The sequence below is a fragment of the Protopterus annectens genome, chromosome 14.part0, assembly GCF_019279795.1.
Source record: "Protopterus annectens isolate FY-2018-M chromosome 14.part0, PAN1.0, whole genome shotgun sequence".
Lineage (NCBI taxonomy): Eukaryota > Metazoa > Chordata > Ceratodontiformes > Protopteridae > Protopterus > Protopterus annectens.
The window spans coordinates 446,819,443-446,839,094 of NC_056748.1; the positions used below are offsets into that span (position 1 = coordinate 446,819,443).

At 37.5% G+C, this 19,652-nt stretch overlaps 1 protein-coding gene across 1 annotated transcript in view; it reads right to left on the minus strand.

Moving 5' to 3' along the window:
- The window catches only part of LOC122788671 (serine/threonine-protein kinase 32B-like), a 641,627-nt gene that overhangs the window by 270,387 nt on the left and 351,588 nt on the right, over positions 1 to 19,652 (minus strand). The window contains exon 4 of the mRNA XM_044055567.1: positions 17,634 to 17,759. Coding sequence (XP_043911502.1) covers positions 17,634 to 17,759 — 126 coding nt within the window. The remainder of the gene's footprint in view (positions 1 to 17,633; positions 17,760 to 19,652) is intronic.

Genomic DNA, 19,652 nt, shown 5'->3' on the forward strand with positions numbered 1-19,652 from the left:
TTGAGCAGTATGGATAGGTTCCATTTTGATTTTTTTTTTTTGCATTCTTACAATTGTCTATGACGGTTTCTGGTCAATTTAGCTATGCAGTCTGCAAGTCTGACTTTTCTGTGCTGCTACAAGAACGAATAAAGCATGGCACGAATTGTTTTCTCCCCAGTCATACTCACCAATATTGCACTCCACTATGCAACTGAAGTCTTAACTACTACTAGTTTGTCTCATGCATTGAAAAGAGACAATAAAGCGATGTATGTGTTCATGATATTTCTTGTACATAAACATTGCCAGGAACTTTAACTGGAACATATATTTAAGCTAACAGATTCACTCATTACTTCAGACACACTCACATGTGCATCTCCATTCATGCTTGCAGTCACTCTGGCTGACTGTACAAAATGGCTCTGTTCTCGCACATGCTAGCTAGCTACAGTGGCTCAATAGGAACACTACACTCAGTGATCTACATCCTCCCTCTTTGATTTGTTCAACATGCAATTGGAGAACAAGACAATGTACATGCTACACAACATCTGAATATTAATAACAAATCAAACTCAAGTCCAAATCACCGTGTTTCTGGATTGGGTCTGGAAATTCTACCGGTTATGGTTACATAAAAGCTTTGACTGGGTTTAGCAACAGGGACAGTCTCTGGGGAATTCTTCTCAATAGGAACTTTAGTGACAACATCAAGATAAACAAAAAGACCAATAAACCAGATAAAAATATCCACCACCAAGAATATATGAGTCCAGATGAATAATTAATAAATAAGAATTGACTTTTAATACTGTATAAGACAATACAAAATAAAAAATCAAAATTAAATCCACAAGTTCTTCAAGCGCTTTCGTCTCTGTAATCAGAGACTTTATCAAGATAAAGACAATGGAAAAAAGAGTGAATTTAAATAACATGCCCACAATCATTAGCCAATCACAGCATAGTCTTCACAAATACTATAAAATAATCCATGACATATTTAAAGCTACAACCATTCACATCAATAATATAGCAGCAATTCATACAGTTATTAAAACAGTCTTTCTATGAAAGAACAGTTTATAACATAAACATCTAAAAATACATTAATAAGTGATTTTATAAATACAAATATATAAATAAGCAAATAAATGATTACACTACAAGTAAACTATTACTATCACTATCTATAACAAACCCTAAAAACACAACTAAAAAACCTTCCCTACTAGAATCATGTTATCTATCTAATGCTTTTAACTTTAAAAAGCAAGTGATCAAAAAGGATTCATTTAGACCAGGCCACTGGTTTGCATTGGTCCTAAGTTGCCATAGGGCTTCCTGTCTTTCAAGGTATAGTGGCCATGGGCCACCCCTCGGATCAACTTGTAGGGGTTCAATCACAATAAATTTAAAAGAATGTGCTGGTACTTCATTGCAATGTCTGGCCAGGGCATTAGTGTCCTTCTTTAGTTTAATGTCCCTTAGGTGTTCGTAAATACATTTTTTTAACTTTCTCTCTGTCTTCCCAATATAAAAACAGGGACATTTTATACAGAGAGCACAATAAACTACTTTGTCCGTATAACAGGGACATGTTTCTATTAAGGCTAACCTTCACCTCATTTATATTAAAATGTGTTCCTTCCATTATATAATCACAATAATTACACAGGCCACATTTTTTCATATGGCCCTTCATATGCCTGTTACTGCTACTTTCAAAGAATATTCTTGAGACATTGCCCTTTCCTGTAGACAATGATACGTTTCTCCCCTATAGATTGTCTAAGCTCACTACAAGAAGATAAAATAGTCCAATTTTTAAATAAGATGTCAGTCATTTGTTTACTTGCTAAATTATACGTTGTTATAAAAGCTGATCGAAAATTTATTTTTTCTGGACAATTTGTATTCCGTACCTCAAAAACTGCATCTGATATAGTATTCTCTTTACTAAGTGGACCATTAATCCCACTTATCACCCTCACCTATTCCGACCTATTACAATTATAGGACAAAATAGCCTTAAAAAAGCCTCTTTCCCTTTTATTAACCACTTCCAACATTAAATTAGTCACCAAACCCATTGGATAGTCCCTTTTTAAAAACATTTCCTTTAATAATTCACATTTACTTAGGAATGCTTTAAAACAGGAGACCATCCGGGCAGCCCTAATGAACTGCCCCTTCACTACTGCCCTCTTCTGCTTGTAGGGGTGAGAACTATCAAAGTGTAAAAAACTATTGGAATATGTTTCCTTCCAAACAATCTCTGAGGTAAACTTTTTAGTGGGTATATTCTTCATAAGTCTAATGTCCAGATAGGAAATCTCATTAAAACCTATTGTGTGAGTAAATCTTAAAAACGGTGTTGAATCATTAATGTAAGTTAAAAATTCTAAAATTGTATTTTCAGGTCCATCCCAGAAGATAAAGATGTCATCCAAAAATCGCGCATACATCCTGCAGTGGGAATAAAATTGTGAGTTAAACAAAAATGTCTTTTCCCACTGTAGCATAACCATATTAGCATATAGGCCCTCACAAGGGGATCCCATAGCTACCCCCACAGTCTGGATGAAAAATTAATTCTGAAAGAAAATACAGTTGTTTCTCAATACCAATTCAAAAAGCTGTTCATATACATTAATACTAGACTGAGCCACACTCTTCTGTAATAGATACTTACATACCCATTCAACCACCATATCATGGGGAATCGAAGTATATATATCTTCTGCAGTCATAAAAACCCCAGTTTCCAGAAATTCCAACTCATTGACTCTTCATAGAAAGTCCCATGCGTCCTTACACAGGTTTGGTTCATCTGCAAGAAGTGGCTTCAATTTAATATCCAGGTACTTGGCTAAAGGGTACATAATAGAACCCAGACCATCCACAATTGGACGCATTGGAGTGTCTATAATACTTTTATGCATTTTTGGTAAGCCAAAAATGCATGGAGTCCTTGGGTGAGACACAGACAGAAAGTTAAATTTGTCAATAGAAATCAAACCTTCAATGAACAGATCATTAAGTTCATTCTGAATTCTATTGTAAGTCCCATTCAGTTCATTTAAGGAAATCTTTCTATATGAATCACCATCCAAGACATTTCTCATTCGTGTTTCATAGTCACTCACATCCATTATTACGATACCCCCACCTTTATCTGGTTTGATGACTCTAACATCCTTATTCATCTTAAAATTAGCCAAACCATCCAACTCACCCTTACTAAGATTGAAACTAGAAACATTCATAGGTATTTTCCTAAAATCAATTTCACATAGTTTTCCAAAGGTCATTAAAGATGGATGTACAGGTGGATTATAGGTACTGGAGATATGTAAGGGGTTACTTACATGTTCAACAGACTTAAATAAAACATTTAAATTCAATTTCCTTACAAAATGTCTTAAATCCTCAAGTGAGTGAGCTATATCACAATTTTTGACAGGGACAATTTTCAAACCTTTGGCTAATAAATCACAATCATTGACGTCAATATGTAAAGAAGAAAAATTGAACACAATGAAGTCCCCCTTAGAGTTTTTAAGAACAGAACATTCTTTATAGTCTTCTACAGTTAGTTCCAACCCCTATGCCCTCCCCTCCCCCCCACCGATATGTTGCCTGGCCCCCTTGGCCTCTGTTCATGGGATGTGCTCCTTGTCCGTGAACGTCCTGGTTGTACCTGTCCCTCAGTTTCTCGGACCTCCTCAATGGAGGAAAATTCTCTTGATCTAAACAAGAGTCTTGGCTATTAGTATTGCCTAGCATAGAATTTGGATTAGAGTTACTATTCCATGCTTGAGACCTAGGAGGTTGAGGGTAGGACATATTTCCCTCATACTGGGCCATGTCCCTTTCAATTTTCTTCATTTTTCTATTCTTTATAGAAATAATTTCATGTTCAATACTCTTAGAAATACGGTTGTAATCAAACAAATTCTCTTCATGTACAACATCATCAACAATTTTAGTATCCAAGTCAGTTGCTTCTTTCATTAATTTAGTTAACAAAATTCCATTATGTTTGACAACTAGCTCCATGTACTCAGAGCCGTGTCTGTCAAACATCAAGATAAGTTCTTTATGTAGAATAGAGTTAGCTACCAAACCCGTGGGAAAGTGCCACATACGCAAACCCTTAGGGACAAGTTTCAGTCTCAAACATTCCTTAAAATAAGTATTATCTAATTGTAGCTTTTTATCTTTAAAAGTAATTGATCTAGTTTTTGGAGGTTGCTTGTATAAGTGGAAGGCACTTACAGTTTCATTGATGGTAAGGCCCGGATTATGCTCCAACCATTTGATCATTCTTATTGGGCCATTCGGTTCAATTCTAGCACCTCCTGGTCCGTTCTGCATAACCACATTTGCCTCATTCATAAGCTGCTGATTGACGGTAGCTACATTCAATAAATGGGGTCTATTTAAACTACTTACAACCCACTGGTTGTTCAAATTCATATTATTCTGTATTCCATGACCTATGTCCAGGTCCGTGTCATGAAGCAGCTGTTGAACAGGACTCGCATTACTTGCCCTGTTCGTGCCGGACACTAATACTTTCTGAGTACATCCTCTATTCAGAGCTGACGTCATCTGGGCATGCTCAATCCGATCTAGTCTTTGTGTTAGATGTTCAAGCTGGGCTAAAATATTCTTAACAGACTGTCCAGACAGCTGTGAGAATACTGATTGCTGTGACTCAATTTCTTGATTCTTGGAAGACATGTCCGCACAGAAATAAACGAAAAGACCAATAAACCAGATAAAAATATCCGCAACCAAAAAAATATGAGTCCAGATGAATAATTAATAAATAAGAATTCACTTTTAATACTGTAGAAGACAATACAAAATAAAAAAATCTAAATTAAATCCACAAGTTCATCAAGTGCTTTCGTCTCTGTAATATAACATCAGGATAATTCAAGGAAAGTACATTTTCCTGCAAAATGGGAACAAGTGTAAGGTTGCTCTGAGAAATACAGTCTTGGCACAGGCAACCTGCTGTGTCACTGGTTCCAAAACTGGAAGTATATGCCTTCAGTTTCTTCTAGATTCCATTCCCTCTGATTGAACAATGTAAAACCTCAGTTCCTCACAAACATTTTTGATAATACCCACTTGGTTGTATCCTTTGGTTGTTTGCATCCTTATGGTATCTCCTTGTCTTAGTGGTTTAACAGGTTTGCTAGATTTATCATAGTATGACTTTCATGACTGACGTTTCTTCAAAAGTTAAGTTTTGATCACTTTGTTGTTCTTTGCATTTGGAATCAATAGTTGTTTACTAATTGGTAAGGTTGTTCTCATCTGTCTAGACATTAATCTCTGAGCAGGTGAACCAAGCAAGTTATCTCAGAGAATGCTTCTGAGATTGAGAAGGTTAAGGAAAACTTTGGTACCATCTCTTTTAAATTTCTCTGACAAAAATGTCATACTTTGGAATGCATGCTGAGCTAATCCATTGGACTGCGGATACTCAGAACTACTAGTAACATGGATATTCCCAAGCCTCAACAAATTTCTTGAACTGCTGACATGTAAACTGTGTATCATTGTCAGATACAACTTTATGTGGACTACCATGCACAGAAAAATGTCTCTTCAATTTTGTAATGACAGTGCTGGATGTTAGATTAGGAAGAAAGTCAATTTCAAACCAATTTGAATAAGAGTCTACTAACACTAAGTAATGTTGACCATTCCATTCGGAAATATCAGTAGCAGCTGTCAACCATGGTAGTTCAGGAATCTGGTTCTTTTTGTTGGTGCGGTTTAGTACTATTGCAAATAAAACATGCTAGAGTTTCATTCTCTATATGTTTTGACATAGAAGGACAAAATAATATGCTTCTTGCCCTTCTTTTGGTAGAATTGGTACCCGGGTGTCCACGATGTAAGATTTTGAAATATTCCTGTTGCAACACTGAAGGAATAACTACTTTGGACTTTTCATGATGATACCATCTTCCATCATGAGCTCATTTGGGTAAGGAAAATATTTCTGGACATCAAGTGGTAGACTGGTTTGTTGCACTGCCCATCCTTGATTGATAACATCAACTTCTGAAGAACAGGGTCTGAAGCTGTGTTTTGTCTAAGTTGATCAAAATGTGATGAGGAAAAATTTTTGACTTCCATGACTGGTTTCTCATTGTCAAGCTGTTCTGTTGATTGTCTGGGTGCTCTTGACAAAGCATCTGCAAGGTATAAATATTTGCCTTTTTTATAGAGAATATTGAAACTGTACTTTTGCAATTTTAACATCATGCATTGCAGATGTGCTGAGGCTTAATGTATTGAGTTTTTTTAGAATTGTTACTAGAGGTTGGTGATCAGTCTCTATTTGAACAGGTTTGCTATAAATGAAATCACTGAACTTCGAACATGCGAACATTACTGACAAAAACTCTTTTTCAGTTTGTGCATACTGCATCTCAGTTTGGGTTAAAGTCCTGGATGCATAGGCTACTGGTATGTCTTCTTGAAGACATGTTGCACCAAGACCATACTTTGAAGCATCACAAAAAAGAGTTACAGGTTTGTTAACATCATAATATTTTTATTTATTTATTTCACATTTGTTAGGTTAGTCAAACTGAGTTTGCAAACAAACCCATTTTCAGTGGAGACCTGAGGGGAAAAGCCCCAGCAAACGTAAGTAAAATAAAGTGACAATATACAAATATTAAGTAACAATCACAATACAAAATAATTGTAGAAAAGAAAAGGATATTAATTATTTGCATTGCATTGATACTAAGCAGCCCATTTTCAGTGGAGACCCAAGGGGAAAAAGCCCAGCAAACATAAGCATAGATAAACAAACAGGACAAAAACTATTAAAAATAACAATGCATATACAAAATTAATTATAAAGAGAAAAACAAAAGAAAAAATTATGAACATTAAGGGTTGCACTGATAGCAGTGGTCTAAATTTACTACATATGAGAGTAAAAACAAAAAGATAATCGTTATTCAAAAGAAGAAAAATGTACAAACATTGATAGGAAGTAGGGGGAAAAAGATAAAATAGTGTGGAGAATGCGAGGGGGGAGAGAAAGGAGGGGGCTATAGTAGGGTTATAGTAGTAGAGCTGAGGGTTTAGGAGGTTAGTTTAAGCAGAAGTTACTAACAGAGAAAGAAAGTTAGGAGATGCAACAGGTTATACAGTAGGACAGACTAAGAATACATGTGGTCAAGGCAATGGCATAATTTCAGGTTTAGTAGGTGGGATTTAAGCTCCTTTTTAAAACAGGGAAAGGAAAGGTTGGATCTAATGTATCTCAAAGTGGGTGGACTGGTAATATTCTGCTTCAAAACTTCAAATGCTCTTTGGTGTTATTCTAAGCAGGACCAGTTTACATTTTTGTGTGTCAGCTTATGCAACGGTGTCAAAAGCTCACTCAGGTCTGGGATGAATTTTCCTAAGTAGTTGACCATACCAAGGAAACATTGTAAAAATGTGACACTGACTGGAACTGGCATCTCAAGAATTGCAGCTTGCTTAGACGGATCTGGTTGTAAGCCAGCACTAGTAAACAAATGACCAACATAAGTAACTTCTCTCAGCTTCAATTTACATTTCTGAGGATTCAGTTTAAGAGTGACTTCATGTGCACTGTCTAGAATGTTTTTACGATCTCTATCGTATTCGTCCTCACCACTGCCCCCAATACTAATGTTGTCAACTATGATAGCACATGGATAACTGGAAAAAATGTGTTCCATTGCGTGCTGAAAGACTTCACTGGCAGACTTTATCCCAAATGGCATTCTCAAAAATCTGTACCTGCAACGTGGCATACTGAAAGTAGTTAACAATGAAGATTTGCAATCCAGCAAAATCTGCCAAAATGAACTTTTTAAGACTGAAAGAATAGTGGCATTCGGCATTAGAGTTGCTACTTCTTCTACTGTGCGCATCAGATGATGAGGACATTTAAGCACTTTGTTTAAGTCTCTCGGATCAATACAAATTCGAATATCATCTTAGCTTTTCTTATGAGCTATGACCATGAAGGATACCCATTCAGTCGGTTCTTTTACTGGAGTTATCACACCGGAATTCACCATTTTGTCTAATGCTGTTTTTATTTTACTCTGCATTGCTACTGGAATCTTCCTTGCTGGTCGGACAACTGGGCTTACTTCATGGTTTAACCTCAGGGAATATGTGACTGGTAGCGTGCCAAGCTCGTCTTTGAAAATATCAGCATATTCATGAAAAATATTCTGTGTAAAACTATTGTGGTTGTTCAGACTTATATGGTGGACCTCCTTATTATATGAAATCAGTCCCAGTCTCAAACTATCTTTAAGGCCTAACAATGACTGACGTGTCTTTTGACTATGTAAAACTGCAACTCATAGCTGTTCCTAGCAGACTGCCATGTAAAAACTACTGCACCATCAGTCTGAATCTCTTCACCACCATAAGCAAACGTTTTGCACACTGCTGAATCAAGTTTTTCACCACTTTTACCTTGGCAAACATTTGTGCTGATATAACATTGCACTTGGATCTAGTAACCATTTTAAGCTCTACAGGTTTCCCATTAATCCAAACAGTACAAAATATTTTGCTCTTTGCCGACAACTGATAACACAGTAGACTATCAGTTTCATCAATCACAGATACACCATCAACATAAAAAGTTTGCATGTGGCTTTCTAACTGATCAACTTGATTCTTCAGATGTTGTCTTTTAATAAAAGATTGTGGTACTCTAGACTTGCAAAGCCTTTTGAAATGATTCCACTTTTTACATTTGTGACATTGCTGACCAAAAGCTAAACACTTTTCTCATTTAGGTTCATGGTTGTCTCAACAATTATGGCAATTAACAGTAACATTACCTGTAGCTGCCTCATTTTGTTTATGGTTAAAATTGAGTACTGCCAACTTCTTCTGCTTATATCTTTTGTTCATCTTAGCTTTGTGCCTCATACTATCAACATTCGCACTAGTAGACAATGTATGAGCGACAGCATGCATAATTTTCTCATTTGTAAGCATGTCTGTGTGCTTTTCTGTAAGCTTGTATATTTGACAAATCTCTATGGCTTTGATCAATGTTAAATCACTATCTCAAAGCAAAATCTTTCACACTGCATCATTAACACCACACACGTCTGTCCTTTATCAACTCATCTCGCAAATCACCAAATCTACATGTTTTTGCTTTATTTCTCAGGTCAGTAATATGTGTTGCTATAGCTTCACCAGGCTTTGATTTCTTGTGTAAAATATGTGCCTTTCCATTACATTATTCATTTGAGGGTTACACATTTCTTTAAATTTATGCTTTAAGCACTTGGGGTCTTCCCACATTTCACCCTGTATCGCAGTACGGCAATTCTCATTCTCCCTCTCTCTTGCATACATGGCAGGTGCATACACAAATAATCATTCCCTCTCAGTGTCTTCTGAGCCTGCTAAATTAAAAAGTATGAATGCCTTTGTAAGTATGTCTTTATCAGAAAAAGCACCCTGCATGAAAATATCATATTCTTGTTCAAATACTCTCCAATTCTCAGCAATATTATTATCACACACCAGAGGTTCCGGTCTGCAAAATCCTTCTGCTATAACAACAATTATGTTTAAACATAATTACACATTCTGTGAGCAGAATTTAATGCTACCACCATCAGAAATTGTGTGTGTAATGTCCTAGTTAGGGATAACAGGTTAGTCAACTTCCTTAGGCTCAAACCCTATATGTTAGTTACAGGAAACAAGTGCCTGAATCCTCTACACCAACTACCAAACTATTAAAAAAGTGAATTTTGGTACTTTTTCAATTAATTGAGTTTGAATGTATTTTTAAGGAACTGTAAGCTTCTGTGCATTTTCAAAGAATTGTGAGCTTCAGTGCATTTCCACAGAACTGTAAGCTTTCAGAAAAGAGAAGTTTATTGCTGCTCATGCTAAGTCTCTTTTGAATGTGCAACTGTTTTGTTTAGCAAATGGTCATAGAACAACAGGTAACATACTTGCTTTTGCTGTAGAATGCTGGTGATTCTACTCCACAGCATTTAGCTGGATTGTTGATACTGTGTTGTACTTTAAAGGGTGGATGCACTGCAGTCCTGAGTGTGCCCTCCTTTGGATGAGATGTCTAGTAACTATGAACCTGTTGTTGGTTTGACATCCATTCCCTATTGCAATATTGCCAGCTTACCAATTTTTTAATGTAACATAGGCAGTCTACTCTTCAAGGATATCAGGCACTAAATTTGTAGATGAAAGAATGAAATATAAAGTTGTTTTCTAGCAGCAACCTCTTCATTAGTTAAATATATTTTTAATGTGGAATTAACTTTTACTTCTGCAGAGATTGTGCATATTGACTGATACTGAAGATTTGTAAGGACAGAAGTTTCAGTGGCATTTCATGGTTGATAAGTTCTGAAATGAGCAGTTTTGTCATCATTGGGTCATATGTTTTGTTAGATTGTTTACTGGAAAATGTTCAAAACTGCCTGATACCCCCATCTTTTACTCCTTATCTGCTAAGATACCAGGTTCAAACCTTGCATTATGGACTGTCAGTTTCCCTCTGTTTCTCCTACCAGCCTGGTGGACATGTTTTTTTTTTTGAGGCAGAACTCCATCATGAACACCAACAACCCCTTACTCATAAATCACTCAAGTACAATTTGTGAGAGATGCTCCTATACTAAGAATCTGGAATCACTATTCTCTTGCACCCAGAACAGCAACACTAAACAGGTAGTCAGCTCACTCTCCATCACTCATATTTGTAATATGCACCCAACACATAAACCTTCATATGCAGAGGTACTCTCCAGAAACCTACCTAAACACCAGAGACCTCCAAAACACAAACATGCTACACCTAACACAACACCCAAAGCACCCAATACACATAAAAACACTATCTCCTGTGTCTCACCAAATAATCCCTTAAGGCAATGCACAACTATTCCAAATGTTTTAGTTATAGGTGACTCTATAGTGAGACATACAGATGCCCCACTCACCAGGTTGAACAAGGAGAAGGATACAGTCAGCTGTGTGCCTAGTGTAAGGATTCACCAGATCATACATGCATTCAAGTCTCTCAACAACAAGTATCATTATGACTCCGTCATAGTTTATGTTAGTGTGAATGACTTGAGATGTAACTCTCTGGACTATATAAACAGACACATGACTGAGCTCTCTGAATATGTGTCTCAGGCAGGTATGTATCTAGCTTTGAGCAGCATTTTACCCTCACCTAGGATGATACCACAATATAAACAGAAAATTAATTGACTTCAATAATTGGCTTAGTTTCTGGTAACATACTAAGGGGATCCAGTTCCTGTCAGCCTGGGATGACATGGTGGATAGTCCACGTTGCTTTGCCAGAGATGGTCTTCACCTGGCACCTCTAGGCTTTCTGTTGCTGGCTAAGGCACTTGCCTCCCCCATAATGCATTTTTTAGACAAGGTCACAAGAACAAAATTCCAGACATGAAAATATCAAATGGAAAGAAATGAAGGGTCATGCTGCTAAACACTAGGAGTTTAAATCAGAAACTGTACTCTCTGGAAGCACTCTTCTCCCTGGAAGATGCTGACATCTGTACAATTACAGAAACCTGGCTCAAGGCCACAGAAAATACCCAGCCTTGCAAGGCTAAGATGCCTTCCACACTTTCAGAACACAAGCTGAAAGTGTGAGAATCAAGGGAAGTGGAGTATCTATTTTCATTAAAGATAATTATACCTTTAGACTGGTTTGACAAGAAAACTCCGTGGAGCTACTTTCAGGCTAACTCCAAGTCCAAATTACTGTGAGTAAGACCCCCCCTTCAGGTCATCGGTAATTACAGGTCCCCTTTTATAAACCAAGATGTCCCCACAGCTTATTTAGACTGACTTGGGACAATTAAGGTACAACCTAATATCCTAATAACTGGTGGCTTCAAATATCCTTCCATTAATTGGGAAACTTAACATGAGCCCAAACTCACTCGCACAAAAGTTCCTGGACTTTGTTAACTCAAATGCCCTGGAACAAATGTGCATCACCCCACAGTGGGCTCCAATATTACTTGATTCTTACCAATATTAGTGATTGATGCAAGTATAGGACCTACACTAGTTAAATCCAACCATAAATCAGTCATTTTTGAAGTAGTAATACCACCAAAACTCCCCAAAGGAGAAGTCAGGCTAAAAAACTTCACCAAAGCTAACTATAACCTCCCAAGGGAAGGTATAATCGACTTACAAGCTCCACTTTCCACGGATGGCAGTGACGGCTATACTAAGGTATATACTGATGCCCTGTATAAACATCTACACAAATGTATAGACACAGCTGTGCCAGATAGGATTAAAGCAAGATCCTCAAGAAAAAAAAACAAACCATCCTGGTGGATGTCTAGCATTAATAAATTATACAATAAGCGAAAGAAGCTGCTGTCTAAAAATACAAAAGTGAGATCCCAGAACTGGAAGAGTACCATCATCAGTCTGAACAAGCAAATAAGACAACTCATAAAACCTTCAAAGAGCAACTATGAGAAACATTTAGCAACCATAGCCAAGGATAACCACAAGGCTTAATTCAGCTAAGTCTGCAACTTAAAAGATAAGACTCAGATGTGTGCTGAACTAATTGTGTATGGCATCACACACACTGACCTTGCTGAAATTGCAAACCAGCTAGCAGACAGGTTTGGTGAAAATTTCACCCCCATCCTCTCCAGGCCTACCACAAACCATGTCTTCATCATTTCCTCTCCCCTGCATCTTCAAAGAGCAAGTCATCAATGCTCTCTCCGAGGCTAAGAACACAACCTCCATAGGACTGCATTCTTAATGTTCTAAAACAAGAGCTAGCTACTCCATTAGGCACTCTATTCAATCACAGCCTGAGTATTGGTTTTATCCCCAGTGAATGGAAAACAGTGACTATTATTCCCTTGTACAAGGGCAGCTTGACAACAGACCCAGGTAACTATAGGCCCTTAAGTTTAAACAGCCTCATCTGTAAAGCAATGGAATGAATCATCATGGACCTCATAAATACGGATATAGGTGACCTCCAAACCTTGGATCTGTCCCAGTTCAGTTTTGTCAAGGACAGATCATGCCTGTTAAACCTGGTGGACTTCTTTGCGAAGTGACCAGAGCCATAGACAAGGGAAAAGCCGTGCACACAGCCTATCTTGACTTGGCCAAGGCCTTCAACACTATCCCACATTCGAGCATCACTGACAATCTAACCTAGTTGAATATCAACTGTTATGTTTCGGGTGGGTTGCAAACTGGCTCACAGATCAACAACACTCAGTCAAAGTGGGAGACTTTACTTCTACCAGCAGAATTGTCACCAATGGAGTCCCACAAGGCTCAGTGCTGGGCCTCCTCTTGTTTGGCATATACCTCTAAGACGTCCAGGCCAAAATGGAATGGCTGTGGCTAACCAAGTTTTTGGATGACTGCAAATTAGGTGCTGTCATTGAATTCTCTAGTGATATCAGTGTACTTCTAAAGGAGCTTACGCAGACCAATGATTGGTGCCAAAGCCATAGCATTATGCTAAATACTAAAAAATGCATCATCATTCCCTTCAGTAAAAACAATGTCCTTGCTGATTATAAAATAAATAATAATACTCTACCAATTATGTAGTGAGAGACCTGGCAACACAAGTTGACTGTGACCTCAGCTTTGACCACCATGTCTACTGTGGTGAGGAAGACATCCTACATCGCTCACCTGATTAGCAAAGGCATTGCCTCAAGAGCAAAAGAGCTTATAACTCCCCTGTACTCACCTTCTTCAGGTCTATTGAATATAATGCTCCCTTTGGAATGTACAGTACCAGACACCTGCAGCAACTTGAGAGACCTCAGAGATTTCTAACCAAGAAACTTCAGGGTCTCCAGCACATGTCTTATCTGGACAGACTGAAGTCGCTATTGTCATTGTACTCAGTAGTGTGTAGACTACTTAGAGGTGACTTACATCTGGTTTACAGAGCTATCTCTGACAAAATCTAATGGAAATGCTGCACATCCGTAAGTCAAATGGGACTTGAGTCACCTGTAACAGGGACCTCAATCTAGCCTGCAACATAAACAGGGCCTTCTGGAGAGATGGATACAGTTGCCACTCCTCTGGAATAGGCTTCCAATACATATCAAGCAGAGCACCTCCATGACCCTGTTTAAGTGTAACCTGGATGACTGGATGGGAAACCATAAATTTCTCCCTGGGATTGCCTGGCTTCTCTCCTGGACATGGGTATTCCTTGCTAGAAAAATCTTCTGCATAGATGATATCTCTCATCTAGTATTATATTGGGATTTAACGGCTAGGCTTGTAAAGACAGTTGGGTCAATAGCCTAGTAACATCCTATGAACCTATGAACCTAATAAAATTTAATATAACCAAGAAGGTGAATCAAAGAACACAAACATGTATGTGTGGTTCTAAAATGTGTGCAAGGGGCCTATAGCTTGAAAACAGTCCAAAGAAAAACTTTATCCGTCACTGGTCAGATGTATTTGGGTTACGGCGTGTAGCTCGCAAGACATTTCCCTGCGAGCTATATCACCGAAACCAAATGGCTGCAGCAGCACTTTGCCGTAGTGCAATATGGCTGAAAAGTATAGCCGCTGCAGCTGTAAACTATGAACGGAAATATTATACCTGGTGGAGATCCTTACAGACAGCTGCCCGGCTGTATTCAAGCAGAGACAGCCATACTGGATGTGTAACACATTCCTTATTCTCATTCAAGGAATGTATTTATTTCATTATTTATTTATTTTATTGTCAGACGTCTGACAGTGAAATAAATAAATAATTCAATACATGCATTCCTTGAATGAGAATAAGGAATGTGTGACACATCTAGTATGGCTGTCTCTGCTTGAATACAGCCGGGCAGCTGTCTGTAAGGATCGCCACCAGGTATAATATTTCTGTTCATAGTTTACAGCTGCAGTGGCTATGCTTTTCAGCCATATTGCACTATGGCAAAGTGCTGCTGCAGCCATTTGGTTTTGGCGATGTAGCTCGCAGGGAAATGTCTTGTGAGCTACACGCTGGAACCCCTTTATTTCAGCTGAAGGCTCTGTCCTTGCCTTCTCATTTCCTGTTTGTCATCATCAACCACAGTTCGTGTAGATTTAGACACTAAGGGACTAAATGTGATGGAGTGATCAGATCCAGAAAATACACAATAGCCCTGCTGTAGCCCACCAGTAATTAATCAGGTTTATCAGCACTGTGCACTAAGTGGAAATAGTGGAAAGCAGAAGCAAACTTACCAATAATTACAGCACTAGAATTCCTTTACTTCACCAGCTTAGGATTAGGGGCTAACAGGGTTAAAGCACTCAAAAACTGAAAAAGGTAATGATCTGAACATGTGACAGTTTTCACCACCAGGTCAAAGTTGGAAACACCAAAATGGAAAACCAAGTACAGAGTAAGGACAAAAATTTATGAGATACAGTGGAAGTTACCTGAGCAAAGTTAAAACCCCCTCATAACATGGAAGTATTCACTAATAAGAGACATAGGCTTGTTTTCAGTCCAGCTGTTGAAGTCACCCAATTCCAATAACTCAAACAAGGAAGCCTGTGAAGTCTGGTAAAGGCATATTCCTACAACCAGGAAGAACTTAGATGAGCGGGAATTCACAACTTGCTCTTGTTGCTGTGACAAACTCAAAGGATTTGGGAACTCCAGGCTTAACCTTGTCCAGTAATGACATATAGTGGCAACAAATCATAACCCAACCGCAGATTATGTCTGTACACTGGACACTGGAGCCATAAGGCATAGACTGACATTTTCGTTCATCCAGATGCCTGTGGTAAATGCCAGATCAACTTTGCAGAGTAGGACAGAGATAATACTTGATTGTTGCATGATATTTGTCCTATTAGAAAAGCAGGTTCTCTGTGTATGTTACCTAAGATAAAAATTCTATCAATGTAATGTTTCCCTCTAAGGCACTGACTGGTCATCAAAACATACATCTTCAGGGCATTCAATAATCTTTGATGGTCAGTACTCTACACACCTGGAACATTTCCAGCAACTACACATATGTTGTTTTAATATATGATTCTTTTCACAGAAATAAAAACTAACAGCAGGAAGCCTAAGGTATTAGAGGGGATAGACCAGTAGAAGGAGGTCCTGTAAATAAGACATTATGCATTAGTCATACAATATCAAAGAATAAACGTTGTTTACACAACACTCTATTGAGGTACATTGTTAAAAGAAAAGCTCAAACAATGGTGGATACACTAGACAATCTCGACGTACTGAAATGTCGAAATTCAGTACGTCGAGACCGAATAGTGGAAAGTGCAGTTAACCGAAACTACACTATCTTGAATCCGCAAATGTCAAATCTGACGCTATTGTGGTGTCGCGTTTGTGACGTGTGCTGCAGTTTGTCGATTTATCTGGGGTTTCAGGTAAGTGTTGTGTGTTTGAGGATAATGGGTAGGGATTTTAGTGTGTGTGAGTGTGTGCGGTGGTGTTTTTTGTGTGTTTGTGTGTTTAGTCCGCCTTGGAGTTAGAATATATAAGTAGGGGGGTGGGGGGTGCAGGGGGGCTTGGCCCCCTTCTTATAGGTAGGTTAAGTGTGTTTGTGTGTGTTATGTTTGTTTAGTTAGGTAGGTGTATGTGTGTGTGTGATTATGTCCTGGTTTGTGTGTGTGTGTGTGAATGGTCGCGATTGTAGTATTCGTGATTGTGGGTTTTCGTGTATGTGGTTTTTCGAGTATTCAGTCTCGGAATACTCAAATTCGACATTTCAGTATTTCGAGATTGTATAGTGAATCCCAAAAAAACATACTATGACAAAACAAAATACTGTCTGCCTTTGGACTGACAAATTAATTACTAACCCCAAAATAATTTATATTTAAAACACCAGCAGTCAGGCAGAAAAACAGACCCAATATTTGGACATATAAATTATGAAGTAAAGCAAGCTGAATCTGCATGTAGGACTTATTCAGAGATCTGTTCAGACGTAATACAGTAGTTCCCAGTACAATGGTGAGTTCTAAAAACTTTCCAGGCAGTCAGCCAAAATAAAGACACTTAGAAAACATCAGACCAAGGTCAGATACAACTCTGTAGATGCAGTGTTTGTACATGATAATAGCAAGCTCAAACAGTAGTCTCTAAACCACTGTCACTCCTAATCTCTGATAAACCACACAGATTAAAAATGAATCAAATAAGCAACAAATACACAAAAACACGATCTGATATCTTTAGCCAAACCCCAAGACAGCGCAGGTATGCTGAATAGGGAATTCAGAATGGCAGAGCTCCAATTGCTGTCACTAAAATTGCTAAGTCCATATAGTTGGAAACAATTTTTAACAAGAAATCACCAAATGCCAATGTTATGCAGCAGGATGTTAAACTAAGCAGCCAAATGACTAAATATTGTCTTTTTGAAGTAAATATTCCTTATTGCTCAATCGATAGTTTCATCTTCTTTGTTAGGTTCACCAAATTAACTTTTATGATACTTGAGTCTACCTCTCTTTGTATGTCTCCAATGATACAGGCATAGGCTGTAACTTACATTAAGAGTAGAACTTACATTTGGTACAAAGCCTGCAGGAACTGTTTTCATTAGCACAGCATCCCAGTTTACATCGGCTAAGTATGGAACACTTTGGATATCTGAGACTCTGGAAGCACGGCACTCTGGATCTTTGGCTAAAAGCTGTAATGAAAGAATGTGATAATTTTTTTACCTTTCAAAGAGCATTTATTAACTACAGCCCATCATTCAAATATATTACACCATTCCTGCATCATTTCAACTAGGGTGATAAAATCATTACATTTAATAGGATATGCAACTACTTCATATACCTTTTGTAGTCAAACTGACAAACTGAACATACAATAATAAAAATAATATTCCCAAAAAGAGGCAAATAAAGAAGAGATGTGAAGAGTGAGAGAATGACATAATGGTTAAGGTGTTTTACCTTACAGACACAAGATGCAGGGTTTGATTCTCACATGGGGTAACTGGCTGGGCTTAAAATTACCCACAAGGGCAGCTAGCCTAGTACTAACCTATGAGCTTATGGATACTCCTTAATACAAATGTTTAAGACCTGCTATGTTAACAACTTTTTCTTTTTAACTTTTACTTTTCTTCATTGTTAAAACACTCTAGTGAAAAAGTACAACCATTCTCATAATGATTGTGAATGTTCTGTAGTAGTAGAACAATGTAGTCTCACAAATTCATTAGAAATCATGGAAGCAAAATTAGATCTAATGACACAATAATTTAGCAGTAAAACAATTATTCTGACCCTAACCTGACAGCTTTACCAATATCTGTCTTCATTCTCCTGACAATTTTACTACTTTTTTTTACTTTGTTCTTGATTATGTTAAATCTGTGTAAGCTTCATAGAATTGGACAGCATTAAACAAAGATCTCATAATTGTCTTTCTCCAACTTCCTGTCTGTAAAAAAAAAAAAAAAGTTCTGAAAGGTTGCACTCCAACTTTCTGCACAAAAACAATGGTAGCATCCAAAGTACTGCTGAGAATGTGAGGTTATATACTAAGTACAAACAAATGTTCATACCAGAACAGCATGTGCTAACAAAGAATTAGAAGCAACAGAACTGTTCAATAAAAATTCATCTTTATGGTGGCAGTATTTAATTATTTTCTCTACTATACTTTGTAAACTCTTTTACTTGTCATCACATATGTTTGTCTCCTTATCCATACACTCTGTACTATCTTCCAGTTCACCTATTACGTAGACTTCTCTTTAACTTACTCTCCTCCCTCTCATAACTAACTCTCTACCAAATGGATTTCTTTCTTCTACACTATTAAACATTTACTGCTTATATCTGTCCCTGGAACCTATAGAATATTCCAAAATCACTCTAAATAGATGTTTGTAATTCCTGCTATTGCTGTATAATTTCAAATCATCTTTTTTAATGTCTTCTACTTTTGCCCATATCTATTCCTGTGACCTCTAGAATATTCCAAAAATCACTGCAAATTGATATGTGAAATTCCTATTATTGCTGTATAATCTCCTTTTATTATTAATGTTTTCTACTTTTTGATTCTCTCTAGTTATTTTTGTTTTGTGAAAATGTTGTGATTATTTGTGCTTTAGACTATTTTATGTATTCTTACCATAGTTCTTACTAGCCTTACAGTCTACTCTGGGATATAGTTGTGTTGGTTTATTACTCTGCTTAGAGTATTTTATGTATGCTACTATCGTTCTGTACTAGTTTCATTATTGAAATAACTTGTAGTAGCTGAGGCTTTTAATTTCATACCAGAATTTACCAACATATGTACTGTATACAAAAGCAGGGCAGGAATAATGCTTTGGTTAGACATTTGTCAATACACAAGCAATACATTTTTAAAACTGTTGTCATAGATGACGTTGATCTAGGACAGAGGGGTGGCTTGTATCCTGAATTTTTAGAATTCAAAGAATTATAGTGGCAGTTGAGATTAAATGTTGTACCCCCCCCCCCCCGGCCTGAATGAACAATGTTCTATTCATAGCATTTTTAAATTAAAAGTTAGCTCAGAATTGTAATACCTATGT